Below are 20,113 nucleotides of genomic sequence, written 5' to 3'. Positions count from 1 at the left end.
GTACCCTTGGCATTTAAAAAAATATGACACATTTTATACATATATAATGAATATGCATAAGGCATGTGTATTTTGTAGAAAAATTAGAAAACACAGCTAAGCAAAATCATTCAATCACCGGTAATCAAATACCCCAGAGAAATTCCTTCTGCATTGTGTTGTGGAGCTTTGAAGACTTTCTGTCGCTTTTGCTCGGCTCTTTCTTTCATGCCAAAATCTCTAAGTATGTATGCCCTTCGGCTTCTAGGAGAGAAAGCAGCGTTTCCCACACCAAGTCAGGTCACTCTGGGCTGGGAGGAGGTGAAACTTTCCACACCCATTTGTCCAGTGGGGGCGCAGAGGCTCAGGAAGGTTAAGGTCACTTGCTCAAGGTCAGACAGTTGTCATTCTTGCCCGTTCACTCACTTTTCTTAAGGTCCTGGGCATGCAATAGTAGAACATGTGCATTATTCTGAGACGCAGGAAGGCAGACGCATCACTCAGTGGTCTGCAGGGACACAGCTCTGAACTGGGATTTGGAAAACCCGAGCTCCAGGGGCAGGTGGGCGTGGGGCAGACGAGTTCTCAGATGCCTGGCCCGGTGCCCACGGGCTCTGCTGCACCACAGAACTGTGCTTGGCTTGGAAACTACTTGCTGGTATTGATTAAGACACTTGTCACTACAGTTTTAAGAAAAATGGAAAGGAAGAGTCAGAAGGGGGGAAACGTGTAGGGTCCGTACATCAGGTGGAGAAACAGCCGACGCCAGGTGCCCGGGGAACCTCTGTTCTAGCTTTTCTTCAAAATATGTTTTAAAGAAAAAGAGAAAAGAGCAACGAAGATGCTGGCCCTGTGCTGGCATGGATGGGGGTCCTGGGCCGTCCCCACCGGGATGCATTGAGAGGCCAGATGTTTCCACGGGCAACCTGCCCCGATGTTCAAAAAGCTTCTAATTGTGCATGCGTTTCTGGCTGTGAAAATCCACACCTAGAAATGGATTCTAAGGGGGGAAAACTACTCTAAAAAGATAAGAGGATATAATGGCCACAATTTTTGCTCAAGAACATTCATCACAGCGCGGTTTAGGTTGTTGGAAGAAACAATTATTTGAAAAGTTGGCCCCATTGGAACGCATTGTTCTCTCAAGGCGGATGGGATCATCTGAGGGGAGAGACCTTCCCTTCTTTAGGGGAACAATTCAATGAGCTTTATGGATGGTTACAGGTGGACCCGCCTCCCTACCCCTTCCAGAGATGGGTCGGGCAGGAGAGAAAGGAGACAGAGAAGAGCTAAATCACAACAAAGTTACAGGCAATGGGTGTTACCATCGGGCTTCATATAAAGCAGGTTTTACTGGGGCGGGTAGGGGCGGTGGAGGCACCTTGAGGACTCAGAGGATGGAAGGGCTTGGACCAAAGCACGCCCAGCCACATGCTGGCAGGACAAAGATGGCCCAAGAGATGATCCCCTTTGCAATGTGGTCAAGAAACTTACAGAAGTACGATATTCAGTTTTAATTCGTTTTGCATACTGGGCTAAGCAGTGGCCTTCCATTCTGATTTAGCCAATGTTCCTTACTCATAAAAGCCTTGAGAGATCTGGGAGCTGACACAGGAATACCAGAAACAGAATACGCGAGGAGAGCTGAAGATGCCAGAGAGAGAGGATGGGAGGGGTGACAATTTTCTAGCATTATATAAATGCCTGTGGTACTAGGTAAGGTGACATCATGAGGGCTGCAGACTTAGGCAGGAAGGAAATGGCTCATAGCTTCCCAGTATTACGTGGATTTTTATGACGTATATACAGAGGGCTGAAGGCTTAGGGAGTGGGAAGCTCTGGAGAACATTTTTGTGTGACAGCAGCTGATGCCTTTGTCTTTCCACAGGATTCCTGATGCTTCCCTGTGGCTCTGGAGCAAGGATTGTTGCGGTGTGTTCATTTTCACGTGTCACCCTGGTCTGCAAATGGAGTGGACACAGTAAGGAGTAAGAGGGAAGAATGCGGGGAACACTGCGCCAGACAGGTGGGGGAGTCTCAGCAGGTGCAGAAGATACAGCAAGGACGCACGCACGCCAGAAAGTTCTCTCTGGGAGGGCCCTGCCGGCAGCCAACCTGAAACCCCAGATGGGTTGAGGGTGGTGTGTGAAAGAATCCTCCGGAGACGTCTGGGGCTCTGGGGGCAAAAGGGAGCGAGACCATCCCTCCTGCCTCTGGACCCTGGGGGACGTCGCCTTGCAGAGTGTCCCTTCCAGAGCTGGCCAGCAGAAGCAGAGGGGACAATGGCAATGAGACGGCCTAGAGATGGGGAGGAAAGCTCTGAGATGGCTGCTCCTCCCCCACCCCCGTGCGGGATGCACAGGACAGCAGAGGACTCTGGTGGACAGGCCCGAGGAGGCTGGGGTCCATCTGGCCAGGGTCTCCTGGGAGCCCGCAGCAGCAGACCATGCCACAGAGTGCCACGCGGTTGGTGAACAGAGCTTGCAGCTGGCTCGAGGGCCAGCTGGTGAGACTAGAAGGACTCAGATCCAGCTAAACAAGGGATGCCGTGCAGCTCCTGCCCCCAGAGAGCCAGCAGTGGCAGAGGCAGGCAGAGAGCAGGCCAGAGAAGGGGAGCGCACGCTGGGGACAGCCCTCGGTGTGGGGCCCCCAAGGGGCGAAGAACACTGTTAGTTACCCAGAAGAGACTGCGGCAGCTGCTGAGCTCAGCTGGGAGTAGGTGGGTGACCCCGTCCCTCCTGCTACCGGCCAGCCACATCCAGACAGTCCCAAGCTCCAGCCAGCCATGCTCCACATGGAACCTAAGCTGTCCTCCAGGGCCCACCTGCACCGTGCTCCTCCGCTGCTCAAACCTTCCGAGGGTCTCCAGCCCCCTGCAGGGGGAAAGCCTCACGCGGCTTCTCTGCCCTCGCTCACGCCGCCCCAGTGGCCCTTCCTTGCCTTTCCTCCAGGAAAGCTCCTGGCCCCGCACAGGCTGCTGCCCTGCCTGGACCCGCTTCCCCAGACGTCCACCCCACTCACCCTCACCTCAAGGATTTACCCACTGCCACTCCGGGAGAAGACCCACTCTGAGCACCCTGCACTGAGCACCCCAACCCTGCCCCTCCCTCCTTGGCTGCGCCTCCCCCGCAGCTCACACCCCCTCCCACGTGGCCTTACTGCCACGTCGTGTTCCCCTGTCCTGCTTACAGCTTCCTCCCCCACTAGAACAAACGCCCCAAGGACTGTTGACCCTTTTGTTTATTGATGCTTCCCCAAGCGCGGGAACCATGCCAAGCACATCCAAGGCATTCTAGAAATATCTGTAGAATGAACTCGGGAAGCCCCCAAGGAGGGGGTGGCAGAACCTTACCTTCACGGTGAGTTCAGGGGACACCAGGCCAGATAGTTCTCTCTTCATCCGGGAGCACAGGCCGGGGCAGGTGCCAGTCCCTCCAGACAATATCATGTGGCTGAAGAGGATGTTCCAGAGGGTGGGCCTGCAGGAGGTGACGCTCTGGAAGGCCATCATGTGGATGCCAAGGGTGTTTTTCCCTGTTGGGATGGGCAGAGAGAAAGAACTCTGGAGGCCAGAGGCGGGCTGTGCCCCGGCTCCTCCTTCCCCCTGAGGGCGCTGGGCTGGTGGGACCCCCGATCCCCGGTCTCAGGTGGCTCCGAGGGCAGTGGGCAGCGGGCAACGTTCGCATGACAAGGCCCCTGGCGTTTCAACAAGGTAAGTGCATGGACTGCCAGCCCCGTTGCAGGACTCAATGCTCAAGACTGGAGAAATAAATATTAATTCTCCTCTCTCATCTGAAAGAATTTATATTCCAATGTTACTGACAATTATTAATTTTTAACACCTTAGTATCAGTTATTTTACAAAAAGATTTCTATAGAGGCAGCATCCACGCTCAGGCGGCCTTTGAAAAACGATTCTGATTCATTTCCTTGAGTCAACTGACCACATAGATCAACTCAAGTATAATAGGAACAGCCCTTAAAAGACGCTTGTGCTGTGTTTTTTCCTGTTCTACACTGTGAGCTTCCGGGAGGGGAGGTGGTGCCTATCAGGGCCTCGATGTGCTCATCTCTGGGGAAAACCTGCCCAATGCCCTGGGCCAAGGACGAGGAGCTAATCGCAGGAGGCGTTGAGGACGGGCTGGCAGGAATGTCCTCGAGCGTCGTGGTTCTGGGGCTGGGTGAGCGAAGAACTTCCATTACTTCTCCGTTGATCCCCTTGATATTTCTGGTGCACGTGCCAGGTCTTTACGACCACAGTGTCCCCTGCATGTTCTAACGGGGAAGACGAGGACCAACCCACTAACTCATACAACACTCACGTGCTCACCAGGTCCTCGTCCTCGGGACGTGGCTCCTTCCCCGGGCTGAACTCCCCCCTTTGTCCCTTGTGAATGTAACACATTATTAAATGCTTTAAGCATTTGCTTCCAGGGAATATTGGTTTTCCATGACTTCCCAGCAGACGTCATTTTCCCAGTGAATCGGGGTTCTCTGGTCTGTCATTGTTCCTGTTCTGCCTCGCCCGCCAGAGAGTTCAGTCAGCGCAACGTTCATTTAAAATCTCTGGGCCAGCCACATTTTTAAAGCCCTCTCCCAATCTAGGGTTGTTACTTTCCTGTTTTAATTGTCTTAATTTTTATATTTCAAGTTATTCTGTATGTAGGCAGAGTATAAACGGTACCTTATGAGAGGGAAGAAGTGCAGTCCAGTGTAGCCCTTAACCACATTTGAAAATGATTTAACACTGTTCAGTGAGCTTTCTCCTTTGTAAAAAGGGATAACATGAGATTTGGGGAAGGATCCAAGGATATAACTTACCTGCAGTGGTCAGAAAAGCAGCAGGCATACAGTAGGTGCTTAATAAGTGATGGCTGATAGCAGAGGAGCTTTTGCAATGGGCACCTATTTGCTGCTCAAACCAGAGTCCACTCCCAGCTGCCCCCATCCCTTCTTGCTCACAGCTCAACCGCCCCGTCTGGGCTAATTTCTGTCCCCTCCGCGGACTCACCTACGAGGTCCGTCTGGAAGAGCACCTCGGGGCAGAGGAAGCGCTCCTGCCCCAGGGTGATCTCCTGGCCGTCGGGCAGCTGGTACTTCTGCTGGCAGGAAGGCAAGTTGGTTTTCACCTTTTCCTTGTCAAAGTCCAAAGCCACATAGCAACACTTCTCCTTCACGTCCCTGACCCACTCCCGGCCAGCTGTGGGACACAGGAAAAGCGCCAGGTAGGACGGGGTGGGAAAGAGCTGAGTTCTCCAGAACTCCTTGAGGTCAGGATGGGATGGCACCGTGGTGGCTGCTGTTTCTATGTTCGTCTCACTGTCCAGTTTCTCTTGATCTGGGCCAGGCGTGGAGGCCCGAGTTTGTGGGAGCAAACAGTAGAATGGGGGTGTCCTCAACTAGGATGCGAGGGCTCAGACACATCAGCGTTTGTAAGCTGAGACTACTGTACGTGGCGTGTTTTAGGGGCTGCACAGCTGGACAGCTGGACTCAACTCTCTGACCCGCTGACCGCTCACAGCTGCCCGCTGCTCTGTGGAATTGCCCTCAGCCAACTGAAGCCCCTCACCTGGAAATCTCTGGAAGGTTTTACCCCTCCCCTTCCTGGGAAGCTGACAACAGGTTTTAAACTAAGCTGTGTCTTTTGGTGTTATGTTTTACATTTTGTCTGCCACTGTTTTTGAGCGTGGACCAGAGGGAACACCTGGCACTGCTCACCTGGAAATCCCACCTGCCCTCCAGCCCCCTGACGTCCGGCTTCTACCTTCCTCGCTCCACCTAAGCTGCTCTCACCTGGGTCTATTCTGTCCCCCGAGTTCCAAGACCCTGGGGACACTCTTCAGTCCTTTCCTGACCCCTTGCCCTCCAGCAGTGGAGGGTGTTAATCACTCCTTCCCTCTCCCTGGCTCTGGGACGCTACATTCCCTGAAAATTTTCCTTTTTTCACCTAGTCGGGACTTCGGTGAGACAAATCTGGGTTCCAATCCCATCTCTGCCATTTACCAAATTCCTGGCTTTAGGCAACTCCATTATCCTCTTATATTTCCCTTTCCTCCTCTGCAAGAATGGGATTAATCATCACTCTCAGGCCTGTTGTAAGAATGAGAGAAAATAATGCACATAATGATCTTGCTGAGTGGGAGGCATCGATAATATGCTTTGACCTTGTCCCAATCAATCCTCACCTTTCCTCCAATTGCTGTTATTCTTTAGGGTCCCAATTTTGCTTGTTTTTGACACAGACCTCTCGCCTGGGAAGACCAAACAGCCAACACAGAATTATGGGCTTGTTGGGAATGGGAGCCCTGCAGGTGACACAGGCTGGGGTCTAGTCCAGGAACCGGTGACAAGTGGGACAGGCATTGCCTCATCTGGCGCCCTCGGGTTCACATCCCAGCTGCTAACCCTACTGCTTATGGGATGTTGCCCGAATCTCCTAACTTTTCTAAGCCTCTTCTTGCAATGGAAACAGTTGTTTCTTCTTACAGGGTTACATCAAGAAGCAATGATAGAATATATGTGAAATGTTTACTTGGCCCAATCGAATAAGGTAAGTTCTCTATAAAGCTTAACTCGCCCATCGTCATCATAACCATCACCATCATCATTACCCTTGTCATCAATGCACTAAATTTCCCTCTATGTAGATAGGGTTGCTTTAGAACTTGAATAAAAGTCAAGTAGCCTTAGCTTTACACACCAAGGACTATAGGTTGAACAAGCAAAGAAGGATGTTACACCCCAGGGACTAGTTTACCTGGGCAAGAATAGCAATTTCCTACCTGTGCCCACCAAAAATTGCTCATTGTCCGCCAAGAGTTGACACAGGTATAAGGTTAGGTCTTGGCCGGCTACATCCACCTGGAAGGTCGACTGATGCAAAGGACAGCCGTCAACGATGGGCACAAAGTATGTCATTCCTTCTCCAGATTCAACAGTCGTTCCTAGATAAGATAACACGCTGGCGTCAGAACATCGGGTGAATGACATCCCTTATAAAGCATTGGGTCTGCAAGAAGAGAAGGTGGACGGGGCAATGCTTGGAGGAGAAGGCGAAGGGCCTCAAGAGCAAGTTTCATCCTCCGAGGGGGGTGTGCTAGGCTAGAAAAAAGGGCCAACTGTTTTGGACAGAAGCCTGCAGGTTTTCTTATTAAACCAGGACATGCAGGAATTAGCAGTAGTTGCCAAAGAGGTGAAAGAAGTGGAAGAATCCCATGAGCTTAACACTTTTTCCCTAAAGCACTCCATGCACTGATGTGGACACTGGGATTCCGGGGCAGGCACCGAGTGTCTGGAGAGTCTGAGGGTGGTGCAGGAGGCTGCATTCTAGCTGGCGAGCCAAACTAGCTCTCTTCGTGCAGCCCCAAGGGTGTGGTGTAAGGGGAAGGCAGGGCCTCGCTCTGTGCAGCGCAGTAGCCTCTGGGGCCGCCCAGACTGAGTAGGAGTCCGGGTGGGTGGTGCCTTTACCTGTTGAGTCTAACTACCCAGAACTGTGAGCTTAAACGAGGGCCTCCTGTGCGTCAGGAGGACTCCGCTTGCAGCTGGGATGCAGAATAGGGAGCATGGCCCCCCACCTGCCACATCTGAAACAAGTGAAAGAGAGGACACCGTCTACCTTCAAGATTCGGGACACGAGGCGACAACGCGCAGCCATCCCTGAGAGATGGGACACTACGAGAAAAGGAGACCACAGGCCACTATCGCTCACCAATGTAGACAACAAACTCCGAACAAAAGTTTAGCAAATTGAATCCAACAATATATAAAGAGGATAATACATAATGACCAAATGGGTCTTGCTCCGGAATGCGAGGTTGCTTTACCGCTCAGAAATCAATGTAATTCACCATATTAAAGAAGTAAGAGAGAAGGCATGTGATCTTATCAGCAGATGCAGAAAATGTATTTGACAAAATCCAATATTCCTGATTTAAAAAGAAACCACTCTTAGCAAACTAAGAATACAAGGTAACCTCCTCCAATTGATAAAGGACATCTGTGAAAAACCTACAACAACTGTAGTACCTGATGCTGAAGACGGAATGATCTCCCTCTAAGATCAGAACAAGACAAAAATGTCTGTTCTCCCCTCCTCTACTCACTGTCATGCTAAGGAATCTGGCCAGTGCAACCAGGCAAGAAAAAACCATAAAAAGCATCCAGTTCGGAAATAATGAAGAAAAATTTTCTTTATTTATAAAAAATACGACTGCCTAAGTAGTAAACTTCATGAAATCTACAAAAAATCTACTGCACTGATAAATGAGTTTAGAGTATCAGAATATAATATCAATATACAAAAATCAATTATATTTCTATGATAGCAATGAACAATCAGAAATTGAAATAAAAATACTATTTACAATAGCATCAAAATGTAGGACACACTTAGAGATAAATCTGACAAAAGAGATGCAAGACCTGTGCATGGCAAACTATAAAATGTTATCAAGAAAAATAAAGGAAGACCTAACAGATATACCACATTCATTGGCTGGAAGACTAAATATTTTCAAGATGTCAGTTCTCACCAAATTGATCTATACATTCAAAACAACTTCAATCAAAACCCAAAGAAGTTTTTCTTTTAAGGAATTGACAGACTGATTTTAACATTCATATGGAAATGCAAAGGACCTAAAATGGCCAAAGCATTTTCATAAACAGGAGACCAAAGTGGTAGCATTAACATTACATTACTTCAAGACTTTTTATAAAGCTTCTATAATCAAGGCAATGTGGCATCAACCTACAGAAAAATAGATGAGACAAATAGATTAATGGAACAGGATAGTAAGCACAGAGACAGACCTACTCAAATGGACAACTGATTTTCAAAATGTGCAAAGCAATTCAATTAAGAACAAGTAGTCTTTTCAATAAATAGTGTGGGAACAGTAGGACATCTTTCTCTCTACACACACACACACACTTCATTTATACCTTATTGCGTATACAAAAATTTATTCAAAATGGATCATAGAACTGAATATAAAATTAAAATCTATGAAACTCCTAGAAGAAAATATACCAGAAAGTCTTTTGGTTCAGCATATATTTCTTAAATATGATACCAAAAGCATGATTCACACACAAAAAAAGAAACAAATTGGTAAATGGGACTCCATGGGAATTACAAGCTTCAGCTCCGCAAAACACACTGTGAGGGGAATGAAAACTGAGGCCACAGACAGGGAACAAATGTCTGCAAAACACACCTGATAAAACACTTGCGTCCAGGATATAAAAAGAATCCTCAAAACACCAAGGTGAACAACTCCATGAATTATTGGGCAAAACATTTGAACAGATACTTCACTGTAGCAGCTCTGAGAATGGCAAACACACACAAGAAAAACATTCAGCATCACTAGTTGTTAGGGGAGCGTGAATCCAAACCACAGTGAGATACACAGCACACCTGTTAGAATTTAGAATGGCTAAAATTAAAAGACTGACCATACGAAGTGTTGGCAAATATGTGGAGGAACCAGAACCTTCCCACATGTCTAGTGGGAATGCAAAATGGTGTAACCACCTTGGCAACTAGTTTGGCAGATTTTTTAAAAAGTTAAATATACACTGATCATTATGACCCAGTCATTTGTAGGTATTTACCCCAAAGAAATAAAATCATGTATCTATGCAAAGACTTGTACTGTACACGAATTTTCCCAGTAGCTTTGTTTGTAATAGCCCCATTCATGGGTGAATAAGCACAGCATGATGCATTGGCACAGTGGAATACTACTCAGCAATAAAAAATGGACTATGGATTCAAACAGTAGCACAGATGAATCTCCACATAACTATGCTGAGTGAAAAAAAGAGACACAGAAAGAGTACGTACTTTATGATTCTACTTACGCAGAATTCTAGCAAATGCACACTCATCTGCAGGGACAGAGTAGTGGCTGTCTGGGGACAGGCTGGTGGGGCAGAGTGTGGGGTTCGAGGGGAACTTTCAGGGGTGGTGGTTATGTTCATTATCTTGACTGTGGTGAAGGTTTCATGAGCATATCCGTGTGTCAAAACTTATCAGATTGTGCACCTTAAACACATGCAGTTTAGTGTATGTCAATTACACCTCAATAAAGCTGTTAAGGAAAAAAATGAGTTCGACAGATTGTTAACATCTGAGAGTGAATTGTTTAACCCAGAGGAGTCAAAGGGGAAGCGGTTGGGGAAGGGGCTGGAGAGTGTGGGTTCTGCGGTTCTTTCTTTCCTTTTCTTACCCGTCAGTGGGGGAGTGCCTCCTATCGTACGAGGGGTGTCACCAGGCAGGGGGACAGGGAGGGTGTGGGCTGGAAAGAACGGGGCTTCCACGGGGCTACTCACCGGAGGTTTGGCCGGAGGCGTACATAGACAGGACTGCTTGGTTGGCTATATACAGGGCGGGTATGTTGAAGGTCTCAAACAGGATCTACAGAAAAACATTAGCAATCCCTGGCGGCCAGGCAGGCAGACAGAGGAGGGGGTGGGTTTCTCCTTAATCACCCAGGCAACAAGAGTCCCACCCACCCCAAAGAGATCCAGAACACGGGCTCAGAAGCATGACCCTCCTCATGCCAGCTCTGTCCTAACTGGCTCCGGGACATTCCCAGTTTCTCAGTCTGTGAAATGGGCTCACACCCTTCCCAGCTACCTCCTAGGACTGTGAGGACACTTGGATTAGATTAGGGCATAACATGGTCTCGTAGACATTTTGTTGTCCGGTACCTGGCCCCAGGACGATTAGGGCAGGCTCATGGTGGCCCGAGAGTGTGAGAGCTCGGTGGGGTAGCAGTTGGATTGTGGACTTAACCAGCTGCTCAGGAAAGGGACTGACCGGCCTCCAGCCCTGAGGACTGGGCTAAGACAGCGTTTTTACAAAACAACATTACACATGGCTGGTGACACCACTGAGCGAGCTACTCATAACACGCATTGCTAAGCCTACTTCCAGGGGGTGGCAATCCCGGTGGGCTTGGGTATTTACCCAGAGAAATGAAAACGCACGTCCGTACTAAGACTAGCTCATGCTTACTCATGGTAGCTGTATGCAAGGTCCCCACACTGGGGTGTGCGCACAGGTGACAGACACGCAGGTGAGGCGTGGGGAGGCTCCAGGGGCACAAAGCACTGCCAGACAGCGCGGGCGGGCGGCCCACATCGCTGCATCTCTGAGGCTGCGCCTCTCAAGGGTGCCCCCGGAATTTGGATCCTAATGGAGGAGGGGGCATGACCTCTAGGTGGGAGGGCAGGTTTTGTGATCAAACCAAAGATCTGTCCCCTTAAAACACACAAAGACAAGAACCAGCGTTGGTTCCTGCTGGCCTGCTGAGGGCAGGGCCAGAGGGTCAAAGAACTCGGAAGGGTCTTCAGGGTTCCTGAGGTCCAACTCCCATTTTAAAGATGAGAACACTGAGGCCCTGGAACAGTAAGGGACAGCATTTGCTGGATGCCCCATGTATCCTAAGCATTCCTGCAAGTTAGTACTGGCATTAACACACTTTGTCCTCACCACAGTCACCAAGGAGGTACTGTTGTTACCCTTCTCATGAGAAAACTGAGGCACAGCAAGGAAAAGTCATCGGTCCAAGGTCACATGTGCTGGCGGAGCTGGGGATTCTAAGGTCCTAATGCCAGGCCAGGCCCTTCCCTGTACTCTGGGCTGCTCCCAGCAGTGGCATCTCTCCTGGAACACGGCACCCCAATCCTGCTGTGATGCAGACTGATTCCAGGGAGGAAACCGGCCCTGCACCTCACAGTCCGCTCCATGTCCCTGGGGAGCCCTGGTGGTTGGGCAGGGAAGGGAGGCCTGCTGGGAGGGTGTGCAGGATGGAGAGGTCAAGGCAGGGCCACAGGCGCAAAAATGCCCCGTTCCTTCTGCGAGGCGGCCTTCCTTCTGCCCGGTGCAGGTGGCCAGCTGTCCCCTTTGCCTGCAGAAGCCCCTCCTTTCTCAAGGCTGCCCACCCTGGGATCCAGGTGCCCAGGCCGCCTGTGAGTTCTGGCCATAGGGGCCGCAGAAGCAGATCCCGGGAGTGGGAGAGGGAGGGGTGCTCATGTTCCTGCTGCCTCCCTGCCGGCCCCTTCTTCTGAAGCCACAGCGCCTGGGCCTGGGTGACAGCCCCTCCTCTGGCCGGTCACCACCTGCTGCTCCGTCAGGCTTAGGGCTGGCACTGGCTTCCCCCAGGAGGCCCAGTGCACTGCACCTTCTCGTGTTGCTTTTTCTAAAACGCTCACCTGTGTGTATAATCTCATTAAACTCCCACCAGAATTGCCACATGTGAGCGTACTTTGGTTTCCTGCTGGGACCCTGATACAATCAGGGGTGAATTTGGAGAGAAGCAGGGCAGAGAGGCAGGCAGGGGGCCTGCTGGGGGTGGGGAAGTGCCGGAGACAGCCTGGGTACCACCCCGTGGTTTGCATAGTGGTTGCTTTCATGTGTCCACTTGACTGGGCCGCGGGGTGCCCAGATACCTGGTCAGACATTACTCCGGCTGTGCTTGCGGGGCATTTCCGGAGGAGACTCACGTGTGAATCAGCAGACTGAGCAAAGCGGACGCCCTTCCCAGCGTGGGGGGTGGGCTCGCCCACTCAGTCAAAGGCCCGACTACAGCAAACAGCAGACCTGAGTGAGAGGGACTCCTTTTACTTGAGCCGGGAAGTGAACCTTTTCTGGCCTTCAGACTCAGACAGAAATGTCAGCTCTTCGGGTCTCCAGCTCGCTGCGGAGCCTGGCACATGCCAGCTCCGCGATTGCATGAGCCAGTTCCTCATAACGAATCCCTTTCTCTGTGTCTATTCACGCCCCAGGGCTGTTTTTCGGGAGAACGCTGACGGGGTGAGGGTCCCCTTGTCCTCACTCATCCTGCTCAGCTCACCAAGGCCTCGTGGGTACTCAGTGTTCTCAAAGCGGGGCCTGCTGTGCCCTTGGGGCGGCCTGGCTGTGCCCCACTTCTGCCATCTAACTGCACGTGCAGAGGAGGATCTGCTGCCCGCTCGGGCTTTGATTCATGGGAGGCGGCGGCTCACCCCTGCGCTGTGGTGGACAGGGTGCAGTTTCTGGGCCATGGCGTGGGCCTCTGCTGCGAGCAGGTGGTACCTCGAGCCCTGGGCCTGCCCCTGGGGTCACTGCTCACTGAGGGACACACTGCTGAGCTCCAGGGGCTCTGGGCCAGGTGGTCGAACCTTGCTGCTTGCTTAATTAGCTCATCAACATCCTCATTAGGAGCAGCCTAATGACGCAACGGGAACTCAGGCCGCCAGCAGCGGCTCCCGCAGCACCACCCCCCACCTGGCTGCCGCTCCGGCCCCGAGGAGGACCCCGCACGCTCCTTTCTTCACCTGTCTGGACAGGCTCCGCCATCCAGTTCGATCCAGGCCAACCCAGTCACATCCCCCACCTCCCTCCTGGTGGGCAGGCCCAGGGCCAGGCTCAGAGAAGAGACTCGGGAGATTTAAATCAGAATCAGACCTCCACAGAGGACGTGCGGCAGGACAAGTGGCTGAGAACAAAGTCACAGAGCAGACCACGGGGGTCTAGACGAGTCAACCAGGGGCTCGCCCACCAAGGGCTTGCCCGTGACCTTAGCCAAGCCACTTAAGCTGCTCCAACCTCTGCCCCTGCACAGAGAGGCTAATAGTCCCCCTGCCCGTAGGAACCCGGTCATGAGGCCTAAGTGGAATCATTCGCACCAGTGCCCAGCCAGGACCCAACCCCCGGCGAGCTCCCCCGCAGCAGCCGCCATCCTTGGTGTGAATGTCAAAGGGACATCTCTCACCTTCATCTTCACCTTGCTGAGCAGAGAGAAGGTGGGGCCCGGAGGTGGCTGTGACACTGACCCTCGGGGGGAGACCAGAAGCCGACCTCCCTCCTCCCCAGCCCACCACCTCCCTGTACCTGCATCACTTTCTCTTTGTTGGCTGTTGCATTTAGAGGCGGGTCTGCCACCAGCACAGGGTGCTGCTCCGGGGCGATGCGGAGCACCTGGTAGAAGGAGTGATGCCAGATCTGGGAGGAGAGAGGGACGCGGAGTGAGCGGGCCCCAGGGCACAGTGGCCTTCTGCAAATGGGCAGGGTTATATGCTATGTTATTTATTTGTGTCATGTTATTTATTTGACAAAGCAGTATTTGAATAGCATTTGCAACCGCTGAGTCACAGCTAGGGCAGCCCTGACCTGAGGAAGCCGCGGGGAAGGCAGAGCGTGACTTTGGACAAGACACGTGACCAACATTTGTGCTCCAGGCCTGGAGTCAGGAAGTGGGACAGAGACGGGCCCAGAGCTTTTCAGAGTCTCTCGTGGTCTGATGGGGGGACTGACAGGACCACCAGACCGCAGGGGTGAGCCCGGGACCCCAGCAGGAGTGGGAGTGGCCCAGGGGCAGGGCTCCTATGTGTGGCTCTACCCCCTGCCAGGTGCGGGCCCTGGACACATGGTTTGACCTGTATGAATCAGTTTCCTCATCTTTAAAACAAGCAATAGTCCCTGCCTCGTGGGGGCTGTGGGGTTAACTGCTGTGACATGTGTAGAAAGCCTGGCGTGTGTTTCCTGCGGCTGCCGTGACAGCATCACAGGCGGCACCAACAGCACGAGCTGATTGTCTCGCAGTCTGGGGGCCGCAAGCCCGAGATGGAGGCATCGCAGGGGCCGCGCTCCGTGGCTTGCGGACGGCCGTCTCCTCCCTGTGTCCTCCCATGGACGTCTTGGCCCCCAGCACCTCAGAATGTGACCTCACTTGGGAATGGGGCTATTGCAGATGTCATTAGCAGTGAAGGGCGTGCAGTGGGGCAGGGTGCATCCCTAATCCAATGACTGGACTCCCTATCAAGAGGGGAAACGTGCACACGGAGCAGATACCGTCTGAAGACGGAGCCGGGGATCGGGTGCGGCATCTGCCAGCTGAGGAACAGCAAGATGGACGGCAAACGCCGGAAACTAGGAGAGAGGCCTGGCTCAGACTGCCCCGGCCCTAGAAAGAACCAACCCTGCTGACATCCTGGACGGCCAGCCTCCAGGAGTGCGAGAAACAAGTGTCTGTTGTGCACGCCGCCAGCCTGCGGTCCTTGTTACGGCAGCCCCAGGACTAGGACGTGGAGACCCTCAAGGCAGTGCACGGCCTGTCCGTGTGCACGGAGGCCTCGTCAGAGCCTTGCGTTACTGAGAGGCTCATCCGTATCACTGCTTACTCTTTGGGAGTAAGGACTCACTAACGGTCACCCCCTTATCCCCCTAGACAGAGCGTGTGGGAGGAACAGTCGTACCCGTCTCACGGCTCACCTGCGAGCAGGTCCCTCCCCGTCGAAGCTGGGCCTACCTTTTCCATGTCGTCCCAGTTAGTGACGGTTCCCCGAGAAATGGGATATTGCAGGTTGAGCTTCTCTCGTTTCTTCTGAACCTCGTCCCCGATGAAGCGGTCCTCCTCCTCCATACCCACCAGCACTTTCTGAAAAACACAGGCCGGGACAGAGCTGCTCTTAGGAGCGGTGGGGGTGGGGGGAAGGCTGGACTCGCCCGCACGCGGCCTTCGTCCGTGGGCACACAGCGAGCGGTGGCTGGTGGGCCGTGCCGGCCGTGGGGGAGGCTCCCGTCACAGCGTGGGCACCCACACATCCTCGAACCCGGTGCGCGATTTCACGCATGGCCGCTAAGAGGCTTTAGCACATGACCCGCGAGGTGAGCGTGTCCCTGGGGACTCACTGCTAGGACACTCATCTCGCCCACTGTGTGGATGGGGAAACTGAGGGCTGGGGAGAGGCTGCTGAGGAAGGAGAGGTGTGGAGAGAGGCACCACATCTGCTTCGGAGGGTTGACCGGGAAAGGGTCTGCGATGTAATCAGTTTGTTATCTTTTAGGAAGATACACCCGGCTACCTTCATGGCAGGTTAAACTGTTCATTCCGTCATGAGAGGGAATTCATCAGTTGGCTCGTGTGTCACTCTGGGTCACTGAGAAGCAGACACCAGCCAGGATGCAGGTGCGAGGGTGTTTTAGGGAAGGGGCTGCATAAGAGGCGTGGGAAGGCGGCCAGATGCAGCCAGCAGAGCTGCCAGGCTGCCATCCGATCCCGAGCCTGGGTGCAGGAGCGAGGGAGGCGAGATGGGGGCTGGCCCAGGCCACCGTGCGGTCTAGGGAAGGACTTGAGGGTGCCGGTGCCAAGGTGCACGCTGGAGCTGTGCAGTCACAGCGAGGCCGGCTCTGGAGGTGGCCACAGCGCACCGCACAGACCTCTCCTGCCTTAGGAGTTTGTCCTTTTGGCAGAAGAGATTTGGACTTGGGGTGAGAACCACTAACTGTGAGACCTCGGGCAAGTCGCTGGCCCTCCCTTCGCCTCCACCTCCCTGTCAAACGGGACAGTGACCTCTCCTTGTCCCTGGCCACAGCACTGTTGGGGATGGAGTGAATTGAGACGACTGACGAGAACACATCTCATAAACTCAAGGGCACAGTGACGTGAAGGAGCGTCACTGCTGCCACCACCCCTGAAGTTTCTCGGCCACCCCATCTGAATGTGACAGAGGACGGCTGGGGAACAAAGGATGATTGTGAGGGTGTGGAGACAGCAAAGGTATCCTGGTTTGAACTTGCTGCTTGAAATGGTGAGATGAGCAGTTCTCGGCGTGTTGTCCTGTTGCTGGGCGCCCGCGGGTCAGAGTGGCTGCTCTGCCGAGAAGGGACCAAGTGACTCAGGGCAAAGCCTTTACCACCCCCCGGGGGTCTCACTGCCATCTTGGCTGCTGGACTGAAGCCCTGGATGGGGCGTGGGTGGGAGCCCCGAGGGACACCCTGAGTCCCCACGCCTGGGACACGTCCACTTGGGAAATTAAGGGTACTGCACGGTGCGTGGGGAGGGGGCCGTGGAGCTGAGGTCTGGAAGGAAATGTGACCTCTCTCAGAGACAGGAACTTACTCCAGGGGCCGGTCCCCAAGCCCATGAGGCTGGCAGGGGAGTGTCTCATGGAAAACCAGACCCAGCTGAAAGCCCATTCTGTGTGGTTCAGCTAGACAGTTTGCTGCTCTTATAATTCATCTTGGTCACTCATTTCATTCTGGTGAAGAATTTGGTTTTTCTTGTGCTGTGATCTGGTGTGTCACCATGTAGGTGACCTGTCCTATACAAGCTCTGCTTCCTGTGTGCCACTCCTGGTATGGTTAATATGTATGTTTTCTTTCCCCTGGGGCTACGGAATGTTTTCATAGTGCGACCCACATTGCAACAAATGACTGTAGCCATCAGGAAAAGAGATGCCACATTTCGGACAGAGGGATTGATGCAGGGAGTTGATCACAGCGTTGGGAGTTTGAAAGGGCACGCAAGGCGCAAGGCGGGCTGAGGCAAGCCAGAGAGTAGAACCGCAGGCAGCAGCCCCCTGCTGGGGTGGGGACCCACAGGTAGGAGGTGGGCTGTAGACCAAGGAGCTCCGAGGGGGCCCACAGAGCTAGGAGGGCCTGCTGCAGGGCCTGTGGGGATGGAGCTGCAGTCTGCGTGGGAGGAGCAGGAGTGCAGGAGGGAAGGCCCTGCCGCCTCCCACCCCCACGGCCCCCCAGTCCCCCCAACCTCCCCTCCCCGCCCCCGTCCTCCCTGCTGCCTCTAGTGTCTGCTACTTAAAACACCTAATGGGAAGCGGTTGAAAAGGGAGCTTGGCGGCTGGTCTGAAGGTAGTGAGTTATCTCACTTGATTGTTCACAGTTACAGGTTGAACTCCTTATTCTACTACTTTCCCTCCTCCTCACTACTGCACTTGACTAGTCTTAAAAAAAAAAAAGGGAGCCTGGGAGTTGTCAGCCCAGCGGGGGATCGAGGTGGAGCTGAGGGACAGTGGGTGGAAACCAGCCGTGGGGGCTGAATGGTCACCTCCCCAAAAGGTGTGTCCCAGTCCTAACCCCCGCCACCTGGGAATGTGAGCTTCACTGGAGAAAAGGTCTTTGCAGGTGTGATTCAGTGAAGGATCTCTAGTGTTTAGGGTGGGCCTGACATCCAAGGACAAGTGTCCTTCTAAGAGAGAGGCAGAGGGAGATTCAAGACCTACACGGAAAAGCAGAGAAGCCCGTGTGACGATGAGGCAGAGGTTGCAGGGATGTGACCACAAGGCAAGGGATCCCTGGAGCCACCACAGCTGGAAGAGGCAGGAAGGGTCCTGCCCTAGACCCTTCGGAGGGAGTGTGGCCCTGCCGACAGCTTGATTTCAGACTTGGGGCCTCCACAACCGTGGGAGAATAGATGTCTGCTGTCCTAAACCACCGGATAGCAGCATGCGCTGCGGCAGTCCTAGGACACTGACACACCAGCACAGTCACAACTGGGAGACGTCGCCCCGGCCACCCCTCCCAGCTTATGCTCCCTCCCCCGCCAAACTGTGGGATTAAGCCCGAACAGGAGGTGGGAGTGGTGCGGAGGGAACACGCTTCTGTCCTGTCGGGGCTGGGAGGGAGTCCTGAAAGGAGAAACGGAGGTTCGGAAAGAGCCAATAAGAGAGGAGGAACAGACACCTTTGTGCTGAAACTCGAGGGGCACAGAGGGCTGAGGGCCTTGGGCTAAGCTCCTGCCTCTGGGAGACACGGCAGGAGGAAGGCAGGGCCGACACAAGGAACATTCCGCTGGCTTCTGAGGGCACCGGACTGAAGTTGTCCTGGGTAAGGTTGAGTCTGTCTGTTGTGAGTCGGGAGGCGCCTGAAGAGATGTGGGGACACTCCCGGGCAAGGCGCCTGGTCTCGCACCCAGCCAAGGCCTGTGGGCGGAGAAAGCCATGCGCTCTCCCTGCCCCCTTTCTCCTGCCCTCACGCTGCCCCGCGGCTCTGGGGCCTCCGTGGGACTGGAAGCCGCAGCCATCACTAGCCACAAAGGCTTTGTTTGTGGGGTTTGGGGTGGTTCTTCCGAAGCTCAGTGGCTCAATTTCAACTAGAACAGTTGACACACCAAACTGGCTCCCTGGGTGTGGCCTGGACCCATTCCCAGTACCTGCCTCCTCCCAGCCCTCAGCCCTGCCTCTTCTGAATTCCGGGCAGGACCCACAGGGTGGGCCCACCTGCCCCTGGGCGACCACCTGGCTGGGGGACGAGGAGGAGCCACAGAGTGAGGGAATGGCCAGCATCCAGGGAAGAGCCCCATCACTTGCTGGGGTTCAAACAGGGCAAAACCCACACCCTTTCTTCCCTAAAGGGAGCATGCCTTTTATGAGTGCTTAAGGAATATTATTAACTATGTTCCCAAAAAGTCATACGTTGAAGCCCTAACCCTCAGCACCTTGGAATGTGACTGTATTTGGAGGTAGAGCCTTTAAAGAGGCAACGAATTTAAAATGAAGTCACCAGGGTGGGTCCCAATTCAATAGGACTGGGGTCCTTATCAGAAGAGATTAGGACAGGGACACACACAAAGGGACGACTCCATGAGGACACAGGGAGAAGGCGGCCGTCTGCAGGCCAAGGAGAGAGGCCTCGGAAGGAACCTGCCGACCCGCCGATCTCTCAGCCTTCCAGCCTGCACCATGGTGAGAAGACACGTTTCTGCTGTTTCAGCTGCCCGGTCAGTGGCACTTTGTTACGCGGCCCTAACAAACTCGCACAGAACAGGAGAGTAAGAGGTTTGTAGGATCCATAGTCCAGGTCCCTTTCGGTGGGATTCTCAAGGCCCGGCTCGTGTGGGCCCGAGTCTTGGCCTCGCACAGTAGAGCGAGCAAACCACAGGCCACGTCTGCACCTTTGTGCACAGCCCAGGATCTAAGAATGGTGTTTACATTTTTAATTGGTTGGGAAAAAAGATCAAAACAAAAATCTTATTTTGTTACACTTAAAAGTTAAATCAGTTCAAATGTCAATGTTCTCGAAAAAAAAGTTGGATTAGAACACAGCCACATTGCTCTGTTTAGGCACCATGATGGTTAAGTTTATGTGCCAGCTTGGCTGAGCCCTGGCACTGAGTTTTCTGGCCAAACATCAGCCTAGATGTTTCTGTGAAGGCATTTTTTCTTTTTTAGCTGTGACTAACATTTAAATCGGTGACTTTGAGTGGAGCAGATGCCCTACATAGTGTGGTGAGCCTCGTCCAAGCAGCTGAAGGCCTTAAGCGACAAGACTGAGGACCCCCAGGGAGGGAGGAGCCCGGCATCAGCTCTTCCCTGAGGCTCCTGACTGCCTGCGGGGCAGATT

At 53.2% G+C, this 20,113-nt stretch overlaps 1 protein-coding gene across 1 annotated transcript in view; it reads right to left on the bottom strand.

Moving 5' to 3' along the window:
* Positions 1 to 1,120: 1,120 nt before the first annotated feature.
* The window catches only part of LOC123642792 (actin-42-like), a 36,905-nt gene continuing 17,912 nt past the window's right edge, over positions 1,121 to 20,113 (bottom strand). The window contains exons 4-10 of the mRNA XM_045558214.1: positions 15,282 to 15,410; positions 13,865 to 13,975; positions 10,318 to 10,402; positions 6,762 to 6,923; positions 4,991 to 5,179; positions 3,332 to 3,513; positions 1,121 to 1,940 (exon numbers count right to left, since the gene is read on the bottom strand). Of these exons, the coding sequence (XP_045414170.1) occupies positions 1,707 to 1,940; positions 3,332 to 3,513; positions 4,991 to 5,179; positions 6,762 to 6,923; positions 10,318 to 10,402; positions 13,865 to 13,975; positions 15,282 to 15,410 (1,092 nt within the window). The 3' untranslated portion in view covers positions 1,121 to 1,706. The remainder of the gene's footprint in view (positions 1,941 to 3,331; positions 3,514 to 4,990; positions 5,180 to 6,761; positions 6,924 to 10,317; positions 10,403 to 13,864; positions 13,976 to 15,281; positions 15,411 to 20,113) is intronic.

Source organism: Lemur catta, chromosome 7 (assembly GCF_020740605.2).
Source record: "Lemur catta isolate mLemCat1 chromosome 7, mLemCat1.pri, whole genome shotgun sequence".
Lineage (NCBI taxonomy): Eukaryota > Metazoa > Chordata > Mammalia > Primates > Lemuridae > Lemur > Lemur catta.
Note: the sequence above shows the minus strand (reverse complement) of the source record. Positions and strands in the feature narration are given on the sequence as shown.